This window comes from Rhipicephalus microplus, chromosome X (genome assembly GCF_043290135.1).
Source record: "Rhipicephalus microplus isolate Deutch F79 chromosome X, USDA_Rmic, whole genome shotgun sequence".
Classification (NCBI taxonomy): domain Eukaryota; kingdom Metazoa; phylum Arthropoda; class Arachnida; order Ixodida; family Ixodidae; genus Rhipicephalus; species Rhipicephalus microplus.
Window position 1 is genome coordinate 385,004,578 of NC_134710.1, and position 11,228 is coordinate 385,015,805.

The 11,228-nt window shown below is 42.6% G+C and overlaps 1 protein-coding gene across 4 annotated transcripts; it reads right to left on the reverse strand.

The window, feature by feature from the left end:
- Positions 1-851: 851 nt before the first annotated feature.
- Positions 852-8,507, reverse strand: LOC142776430 (uncharacterized). Of its 4 annotated transcripts, none has more exons than XM_075880066.1 (6): positions 8,303-8,507; positions 7,552-7,743; positions 7,265-7,339; positions 6,182-6,241; positions 5,478-5,630; positions 852-4,504 (listed from the first exon to the last, which is right to left on the reverse strand). In XM_075880066.1, exons 2-6 carry the CDS (start codon positions 7,604-7,606, stop codon positions 4,434-4,436), a joined length of 414 nt encoding a protein of 137 aa, XP_075736181.1. In that variant the 5' UTR covers positions 7,607-7,743; positions 8,303-8,507; the 3' UTR covers positions 852-4,433. The 4 variants fall into 4 exon arrangements, with proteins under 4 accessions (XP_075736181.1, XP_075736180.1, XP_075736183.1 ...); XM_075880065.1 differs by having other exon boundaries at positions 6,170-6,241; XM_075880068.1 differs by having other exon boundaries at positions 6,170-6,241; positions 7,265-7,447.
- Positions 8,508-11,228: the final 2,721 nt, after the last annotated feature.

Sequence of the window (11,228 nt, forward strand, 5' to 3'; positions counted from 1 at the left end):
TAATCGTGAAATCGAATTACGCAATACTATTAGCCTTTCTTTTTGAAGAACTTTGCTTGAGTTCGTGTGTCGCGGTAGTGTTAAAATCAAATATCGGTCACGGCACTTCGATCGAAAAGTGGTGAAAAACATGTTGCTACAGATATCAACGTCCACCGTACGATTGAAGCGCGACTAGGTGAGAACAGGTCAAAACACAAAAATGTCATGAAAATTTTTAATACGCTTCCTTTTATGTGCTGAAATAAGCTTGACTTTTATTTTTGGCTTCTCTGACACTTGGATAAAAAGTTGTCTAAACTTTTTTTCCGTCGAGCACCATGGCTGGAGGGCGGGGGCGCATGTGTGCAATCTCTATGTGGGATGTGGGCTTCGGTTCCGCGCTTCGATGGCATTGGCGGGTCTACGTGGCATCGCTCACATTTTGCGTCATAAGCACGGCTAGTATACCCCAAAGGTAATTGACATTGCGCCACTATCGCCTATTTGTCCCCTGGTGTTTGGTAGGTCAAATTTTGAAACTAAAAAAACAAAACATTGTTGCTGCTGCTATGGCAACGATTTTGCTGATGGCAGAGAAGGAAACGCCGAGCTTCTTGTCTGATACGCGCTAGACAAGCACGTGACGGCCTTCTGAGCCGCAAACGGCAATGAACACCGCTTGAATTTTTTTAAAGGTTGTGCTGCTTTTGCATATATTGTTTTCGACCAGGTTTCGGTTGCTACTTTTCTTAGACTCTCAGTACCACAAAACGTTTGTCTGGAAATATTTCTCAGTTGAATGCGTGCGAGCCAGCAAGCTTTGAAGTGGGACACTTTTGTTTGAGAAAAAAAAAGAGGTAGTTGGAAGATGCGGTTTAGTCACTGTTTTTATTATCAAAGTATTGCAAACGACAAAACTCAATACAGGTCACATTAGCACCAAGCTGTCCATCTCTTACAATAAATACAAAAGTTGTCATTACGCATCGGGTACACAAACATAATAGAATTCTTGACACAGTTCATCGTATACAAAATATACTTGCAGGATTCCAACGTTCATTGGGTGTACACAATACAATTATCCAGAAACAACGGCTTATTGTAATACGTTCGTGCATAATGAACTAATCATGCAGTGCAGATGACCAGCCCATTGAGCCCAGCACTACCAGCTCCTTTTTCATTTTCTATGAAAGTTTCTAGTCGAAACAACCTTCTCTAGCAAGCGACTTTTCAATATAACTCAGCTTGTGCTAATGCACCGTTACATGTTGAGCAAATTCTATTTACAATTTAACACTTGAATACTTCTCAATACAACGCGTGAAGCCTCGTTCAAAGCAGTAGCATTGCTAAGATGGCATTATAATACAGAATTCTACACCAGTATAATGCACTTGTGCCTCGCACTTTGTAATGATGCACATATTTTCTATCACTGTTTAGATATGAGTATCACAATCCTACAAAAACAAACCCCAAATGTCACCCTGCAGACAGAGCTTTTCATCGAGAACAAGTAACTACAGTATATGCAAGTGTCGATGTTAATAGTCATTGCAAATTGGGTTAGAACCGAGTGATGCACATAGGTATCACGGAACTTGCTCTTTCTGGACATAGAGAAATGTTGACAAAAGCGATCGTGTTGCGCAGGTCTCGTCGTGTCGTCGGCGGCCGCGGAGGATGACGCGAAACAAATTCAGATCAACTGCATTTAATGAATCAGCCTTCGCACATAGCTCCGAACGGGTCTACTCTGACCGCTTTTCAAGACAGTCCTCTAATATGCTTGAATAATATAAAGCTTACTTTTTTTATAGAGCACCTAAGCCCATCTTCGTGCGTCATGTTGGAAGCATAGGACGAATCTGAGCTGTACTATTAGTTTAGTAATTGGCTTAAGAAAATTTGACTTTTGAAGGCGTCTTAAAAATGGTGAAAGCCCCTAAACTTTGCTGATACACTTGCTTGTGGCACAGCGGGCTTTCTTGACTTACTAAAATATTTCGGACATATAAAAGGAGCTTCTTTCTTTTTAATTAGTATTAAAACTAAAGTATTCTAGGCAAGAAGGCCGAGTAGTACTAGTATTTTGCAACTTCACCGCACCAAGTTCGAGATCTTGAATTTTGCGTGTCACAGCAGTGCATTATAGCGCAACCATGTTAGCTATAAATGTCTGCATAAAGTCAATACCTAGAACGCTGTTTGCGCCGGCATCGAAATGCGCTAAAGTGTCTTGTAAAGATAGCCTACTCAGGAAACTGCCCAAAGAACCACTGCACCTACAAAAAACATTAAGCTCTTGGTAAGATAATTTTGCCTAATTTTGAAGCTCCTGAAGCTTTCGTTTTGCAACGGGCTTTCTCTCACGCTGTTTTTTGAGGGCCTGATTAATGTCACTTATGTGCAGCATAAGCCGTGCATAGTAAAACTACCGCCGAAAATACAAGCGGCACATTTCAGAGCCAAATACTTCTTTGGGCAGACTGCTGTTTAACTTATCTTTCAGCACAGCAGTTACGCGGCACAAATGCGCGACCACGCCTATGTGTTCCACAAAACTTTCCTTCACGTCCTCCACTGCCTAGAAAAAGAAAACAACAGAAGGCAGCGTCGAATCGGCAAAAAGACCGCCTTCCTTACCGTGAGACTGAACCACGGCTAAGGTTTGGTGGGAACCTGGGAATGCCGGATCACCACTCCTTAGGAACGACTCGCAGATGCAATCTGCTGGCCTATTCTCAAGGAATCGCGGCGCGATGCCACTCGCGATGCAGTACAATGCATTCTACTCCGTGGCATCAAGGAGGTCTTAACCTGAGGTCTCGCTTGGGAAAAGCGTTTCTGTTACCACAACCTGACGAGTTTGAGGCTCACCTAAGTTCAACCCAGCAAGTAGGTGCGGATCGAGAACTTCGAAATTCCCGCGCGATTATGGGCTTGACAGTTTCCCAACGAAAACGTGTTTCAACGCAGCGATAAATTAAAACACATTCGGATGTTTACTGCAGCCACGCTTCTGCCTCAAAGTGCCGAATAGGTTCTCCAGCGAGTCTTGCTGGAGGCGACGAGTCAGGAAGAAAGTAAAGTTAAAAATTTTATGAAAGTCTTCCTCCGGCATAAGGACAGGCTGTATGGTGAATAGCTAGCCACGAATGGTGTGCGACTGTCTAGGGCTGTCAAATCTCCAGCACGATATGAATTTGATTGCCTCTTGTAAGAACGCGAGGTGCTCTGAGGTGAGACTTAGAGCATATTTCATTTTGCCAGTAGTACTAGCAGTGGCAGTTTTGCTATTGAGGCAATCAAATAGCTTGTCAATCTGTTTTATAAAGTATGCAGTTGATTTAGCAGTCGCCGGTAACTTCCCAAGCGCAATCATAACTGACATAGCTACTGATACAGACTCGCTCAGGACTTGCGCCGTGAACTTGACCTTCTTGCAGCTGAAAAACCTCTGTAAATATGATTCAATGTTAATTTTCTCACCAATTTTTACTTTAAATGGGTCAGAGAACTCGAACAGTTCGCGAATGTAGCTCCAGTCCACAATGTCGGTGCCAATAAAAACCTTGTGAGGGGCTCGAAGGTTATTTCTTATGCACTTCATAAGATGTGGAGTGTCGAATAAGAAGTAAACTTTGTGTCCGTTCACTTCAAAGTACTGATTTTGTAGTGTGGCTGCAAATTCATCAAATAATTTAATAGTACTTGACCTCTGATTGCACACGATGGCTTTGACATACAGCTCGAATTCGGCAAGTTGCGCTATCAAGGCTAGTAGCAACAGCCGCCGTAGTAGCTTAGTGGTAGAGCATCGAACGCGTTATTCGAAGGCTAGTAGCAATCTATTGATCTTTTCCGCAGGCAGAGCAGTTTTGGCATCAGCGAATGCCACTGGCATCACCCACTGTCGCGATATATTCAAGAAAGGAGTTTTACAAACGCTACATTTTCCACCGCTGTTGTCCTCTCTGAGCCATCATCTGAAAATCCAATTACTACGTCATGTTTTGTGTCATACTGTAAATTTAGTCTCACTGACATTTCGTCAAATACAATTACGCATGCGTGATATTTTTGGGCAATTTTTTCGCTACATCTTTAACAATGTCCCCTATATTAGAAACATTTCCGGGTGTCATTGGAATTTCGGACAACCACGTTTCAAGGGACCTCGGTGATGCCCAAGCGAACGGTTTAGCGAGTTAACGGTACGAAATTGACCCATGAAATTACATATTCAAGGTGAATTCTTTCACCTCTAGAGACCACCTTTTTTCCTTCCTCTTGCGACAATGGAGGGCCCCTTGGCTACCCAAGAGTTTGTATAACTCAGGGCTCAAATGAAGCTTTAACTTGTCAAGCGTTTCCCACGTACTAATTTTTTGGCGGCTTTTGATCCTCACTGACTTGTGATACCTTTGCTCATCATTCTTTAGTCATGAGATGACGGTGGCGGTCATCGGTGAATAAACCTTTCTCTTGGGGCCTTGTTGAGATGGTGTTAAAACTGTAAAGAGAGAATATAATTTGTCTCTGGGTCAGCATAGGTACATAGGGCGAACACAGCGTCTTCTATATAAGGAAGTGTCAGGTACTTTGGTAAAAGAGATTTCGTTGGCGACAGATGAAGACCAAATATCATCGCTTCATATTATTGATGCGTAAAATGAAAGTCTGACATACACAATGCCTAATTTTTTTCAGTGATTCAGCTGCCTCTAAGAATATAACGCCTATTTAGATAGATTGTTGTGATTATCAAAACCACTATTGATATTAATAGTGCTTCGTGATATGGCAACATACATGAACGGTAGCATAAGATGAGTGCTGGCAGATACATTTTCATTCATTTTTTTGCTCGGACTTCTCTTCATATGTTCGAGCTATCACACGTAGAGCATGCAATGTCGTTGCAAATCAGTTTTGTGTAATCCCGCAAGATGGCGAAATAGTTAAAAAAGAGAGGATAGACAACCACTCGTATATTGCACGAAGCTACCACTAAGAAGCTTTCTTTCTGAGAAATATGTATGGATTTTGTCGCGGCTGTTAGCTAGAATCAGGTGTTTGTCTATGTTTCTTTTTTTTTTCGTGTAATGTCGTTGTTTACAACACTCTAAAAAAGTTCAGTGATAAGGACGTCTTTTTTATCACAAAAATAATCGTCATCCACCTTGCTCGAGTTTCCTTCATTGAAAACTCGGCGCTGGTCACCTTCTTATCGAAAATGCTATGACACGCTGATAGCGTGCGTACCGTTCGTGACCGTGCAAGTGCAGGGCGCACGGCTTTATTGCAAGGAAAGGAACGCAAGATGGATGATGAATATTGTTGTGGAACAAAACGACACCATTTTTACTCGATATTTTCTCAGAGTTAACTTGGTCCATTTATTTCCCTAATATTCATTGTTAAAAAGATGGAACCACTGTGTTCAGTTAAAAAGATTAAAATTACCAAACATTACTAACACGTACACAAGAAAACATCACCAAAACGGGTCTTCTTAGTTGGTTTCTCCTGGTTGAATATTTCCGGGCAAGGCGCAAACTCATCGGAACGGCCACACGTGAAAAGGCCAGACGGTCCAGGCACTGGCGATTCGGGGTCAACCTGTGTCTGGCTGGAATCTGTAAACGAAAAGAACGTCGAGCGCAGGGTATTTATATTTGTTCACACAACTATATATATCTCTGATTCATGTGCCCAGCTCCGGCATGCACACAAACAACGATTAAAACATTTTTTGCTTAGTGTACATTACAGAATCTGAAAGTATGCAAACTGGTGCCGCAATAAAAAACAGAATGAAGATTAAACACAAGAGGGAAAGCTCATAATTGCAACTGGCATTTTCTTGAATCAAAGCCACATGAAGAAGACAGATAATAATTTGCATTTTTTTAATAACACGTCAGTTGCGCGTACGCACTTGTTTTTGTCTGTTATTTCTTCATTCTGTGGGCGTTGCGCTGCCAAGCAATTTTGACATGAAACCCTACCAAGTCTCACAAATATTTACACTGCTAAAGTATTTGTGGTTCATGTATGTCCTTCTAGCCCTCCGGGATCACCCGCTGAAGGCATCGAAGTAGCGAAAATTCAGTAATGCTTGTAGTATGCAAGAAAAAAGTGCATTTATTGATATTTATTATTACTTTTATCGTACACCTATATATACCATGACCGAGATGAGACGGTGATTCAGGGGAGGATGAGCTGGCTGCTGTAAGACCGCCTTCTGGAAACAAAAAAAAAAAGAGTGGCGTTTAAGTTCGCACGTTTTGGATAGCCTCAGCACGTTTTCCATAAAATGGCGTTTTCTAACTCAAGTGGTTAAACAGCGATTGTACCCCCCCCCCCTATGACTTCTACTAAAAATATTCCTGTAAGCGACAGGAAGCATTGTTTAACGTTTTTATTGCTGTTGTACATTCACGTAACACGTTCACCATTAGTATTTTCTTATTAGCTGGCTCAGATTACTACAGTAGTGCAGAGGTTGTTTCTATTTACTTTCGCTTTACATTTTGTACACGGCGCACGAGAAGTAATTAAGTTCTAAACAAAACAATTTAAAAGCTGCTGTCTACCGGCACATGCACACCTGCTCCTGTAAAAGTTCTATCGTACAGCACCAATCAAAGTGACGAATATCATCGGAGCGCGTGCGCAAGACTTGGCTTTGTCGTATTGAATTGTGTGGTTTTACGGACACGAAACGTGCGCGAGACATGGCGTAATGAGCGACTGCGAACAATCTTGGCCACTTGAGTAGTGCACCAACTTCGCCCATATCGAGGAGCGATTTAGTCCCGCGACATCGTGTTTACAATTGCAACATCATGTCCGATACAAGCCAACAGCGGGTGATTGATGTATCGTTTACAGCAATTAAGGCCAAGAGTGCTGCGTCTTACGAACGTAAATTCTGTCGTTGTGAAAAGAAAATATTCTCATCTTTCACTGCGCCAGGAAGACGAAAAATATTCACTTCATTAACCACACAAGCAGTTCGGAACACCCTTTACCACGCATGATCTTACAATAGGAAAAAATAACAAACAAAAATAACGCAACTCAACGGCGCACGTCGAAAAAGTTTTGCTGCGAAACGTCACGCGATGCCATGGAAGATGACGTAAAAAAATCACTCGTTGAAGTTCAGTTTTGCGCCGTACAATGCATACTTGTTTTACACAAAGCAAGCATACGCCACGCCCCTTCTTTAACACCCAGAATCAACAAGCCAGCCTGTGCATACCTGCAATCTGGGCGATGCTCTTTTGGCCAAGGTGGTCTTGAGCCACAACCATTATGGCTTCTGCCAGGGATGTTCCTTGAAGATAGGGCAGATATCACTCTCGTTTAATTAGGTGGCGAAGAAACGCATTTGTACATTAAGGTGGTAACATCAAATACAATGTACAGGACACACCTTGAACTCCTGCGTAAATAAGGAACGTTAATTATGGATCAGGTGATAGGGCGTGCGAAAACCAACTACAAAAGCGCACATATTCACAAGCACTAATAAATTGTTTTTATTACCTTCATTGGTCGGGGATCTCACTGCCACTGCAACAGTGGGAACAGCCGTCCACATGAGCCGTGTTTTGGCAGGGTTTGCAAAGGCACTTTCAGTGAAGCCGTCGGAGCAGAGACGGTAGCTGTTTGTACATTTGCGCCCTTGTGAGTCCTTCGAGGTTTGCCCTTTTCGTGTATTTCCACTATGCGTCACACCTAGAAAATGCAACCAATAACAGCATGGATATAAAAAAAAACATGTAAAAATGACACAAATATAGAGAGTGCGAAAAAGGGCGAAAACAATGTTTCACAGGTTTAAAAGCGAAGCGCAGCTCGGCCTTAGCGCAGGTAACACGAACATCTCGTAACACGGAATGCAACTGCTATGTAAATAAGTTTGGGGGTTCTATTTTAAACGTTGAAATGTTGCATTGTTAATACAAGCAACTGATCATCGGAATGCTCTAAAGCCGAACATTCGGCAAACAGACTTTGAAGATTTCGAAAAAAAAATATTACAAGCTACCACAAACAAAATCGATACTGAAGCGAAATTTTTGTCTGCACGTCAGCTGGCATCAATCAGTTCACAATAAACTGCCAAGAAGAGTTTTACATGCTTACAACATAACTGACAAATGCGCAGTGCCAATAATAAAAAAGGAGGTTCACTGTAAAGCAACAACCGATATATTTTGATTCGCCCTGTAGCTGTTTTGATAAGGATAACACTTGCTTTTTTTGTACCGAAAAAACAAGTGCATGTGCTTACCTGTCGTCCTCTGGAAAGCGGAAAAATTTTGGCGCGGTTTCTCCTTGAGTTGTTGCAGCACAAAGCAGCGCAGCACGCCCGGTGTCCTTTTCCTACTTTCGTCAACATTTTGAGCGCGTTCGCACACACAAACACCAAAATTTTCACTTCAAAGCATTCTCAAAAATTGCCCGCGTGCAGAGGGAAAACGGCAGAAGCAGACGAGCGGAATGACAGCAGAATATATAAGAGCAAAAGCGCCGCCCATCGGCGCAAGGAATGCAGGATCTGGATACAAATATAGAGCGTTAAAAATAGCCAAGGACACATTTTACTTCTACACATATTTCCGTAAATATACTTTATTGGTGCGAACGTTGGAAAGAACAGACCACATATTCAAAAGTCGCTGAAGTTTTGCTTTCTACCAAAACAATGGCGGACGCCTTATTTCAATACCGAAACTAGTCGAAGCGTCCGGCCCCTGTGATAAGTTCACTGCGCATCTTGCGTGGCTTTTCTGTTTGTTGTGCGTCGTTTACTGGCGGGGCACTTCAAGGAAGTTGAGCTAGCTCACGGAAGGAGTAGATAACCGCCCCTCTGACTGCAAGCTGCTTCGGCTGGAACGCGGCTGGCGTGCCTTCGCCTTTCGTGATGAAACATTGTTGGTTGCCGAAGTGGTACTCTCAAGGCTGCTGTTTCGCTGCAGTGGTCTTCCTCGATTAGGGAATGCGAGATTTCCAAGTATTTTTATATATCGCGCTCCTGAGCTATTGTAACATATCTTTTTTTCTTCATCGCAACGTATATTGCTGTATACTGCAAATAAACTATTCGTCTAATACAACAACCATGATTCTTCAATCTGTTTTGCCGATGTTGCTTTCTCTGGCGCCCGCCATCGGCGAGCCACACAAAGTTATTTTAAAAACTATCTATTGCTTCACAATTTGAGAATACAAACAAACTCATTTATATAACAAGGCACCTCCCGTTTTATGGCCAATCCACCGAGATGGGTTGCGCCCGTCTATTAAGAGTCCACTAAGCAGCCGACAAACCATAACGACACAGATTAGTTGCATTGTTATCAAGAGGATGTGAAACACTATCAACAGTAAAAACTTCAATTTCAAGCCTTCTATAGCGCAAATGAGCGACGTCACCCCCATGTCTGGATTGGAAGTCATACTTTTTTTATTGTTGCCTGCTCTTAGTTGTCTGCGCAATACGTAGATGGTGACGGCGGCAACAGGCCAGCAACTACCTGATATGCTTTTGTATGAAACTAACGGTACTTGTTTCTAAATACCTATGTAGTGTAGTCCGGTCATGGCAAGAACCGTTGCTCGCACATACACTGCGATTGGCGTTAGAATGAAAGCTGAAAGCCTCTATAAATTTAAATATCACTAAAATTGAACGCTACTCTGTTTAGACAAAAATATCCTTTCATTAATGGTGCAGCTTATGGGGAAGGAAATAAAATTCTTTTCTAGTAATTCACTAGTTCAACAGAAAAAAGAAGAGATAAATGCAGCCCCTCCCTATCTTTCTGATACTTTAATTCTGTACTTACATCTAATAGAAAATCAATTCCTTTGCTGTGTTTAGAGTGGACGTATTTTCGGCGTTACAGCGCTTGCGCATGGACATTCATGATGGGAAGATTTTTAAATAAGCATCAATTTTAAGCAAGCGTCTTTTCTGTCTGTGCGCTATATTCCCAACCACTTGAGCGCTCGAGCCCCTAGACTGAACTAAGTACTCCGACAATTCCCTCTTTTGAAACCACTCTTTCCAATTATAGTCGTTAATATCACTGTCGTAGGTATATATTAGGAGATCAAAATATGGGCGTTCCGTCTTCGAATTTGGCGCCAGGTGCTGCTGACCCGAATGTCATGGGTTGGATCTCGACCCCGGTGGTACCTTTTCGATGGAGGTGAAGTGGTAGAGGCTCTGCTACTGCGCGATGTCCGTTCACGTTAAAAAATACTACATGATTGAAATTTCTGAAGCCCTCCACAATGACGTCTCATGATCATATCGTGGTTTTCAGATGTAAAACCCTCGATGTTCTTAGGGAATTGTGTACCGAGACTTCAGCGCGGAAACATCAGTGCGACGTCACGGCTCTTAGTCATTGCGCGTCTTTTGGTCACATTGGTTCACGAAACGTGCTATATGCATTTCGCTGCTGGCCAAGAACATAATGTAAAACTGTTTAGGCTCAGAAAAGTTGCGCCTAGCCTACTGCATGAAGTGCAAGTCAACGTGGATACCTGCATTTCTTTTTTTTTCCCTATTTCTCGCCCTCAACGAACATCTCGCAGTAAGGTTTGTCCATTGTGGTATAGCGAAATTGTAATTAGTAAGTAGCAGAAATCTTTTTTTTTTCGATTGACAGAAAATTTTGAACCAGACACAGAAAATTAATTCTGGCGTTGAATTCGTGCAGGAGTCCTCAGCAAACATGTTACCGTAAGCATCATTCGAAACGGTGCCGCAGTATCAGGGCTACACGCGTTTTATGACCGAAAAGAGATCCAAACTCGTTTCGCTCTTTCCTTCTTTATGCTGCGTTCATCAGCTCGTCTCTCCTAATGTACCCGTATGTTGTGCATACAGATACGCTATGAAAGATGCCATAGGAAGCATAAATGTGTAACTCCAGTCGCGACTACGTTCAGCACAAGCGCGCAGCAATAAAGACTCGGACAAGAGAGAACAAAGGTTTGTGCACAGTCGGTGGGGGAAGATAGGGGGCATCCCTATAGTCGTCTGGGGAATGGCGCAAACTCCACCACATATATTGACTTAATTAAGAGTGGGTGTCCCTCACCCCTAAGAAGAAACTTGCGCATGGCTATGAAGAAGGCCCACTCAGCGTACACGGCTGAGTGCCTCTTCTTCTCTCTTGTCCGCGTCTTTTTTCGCTGTGCAG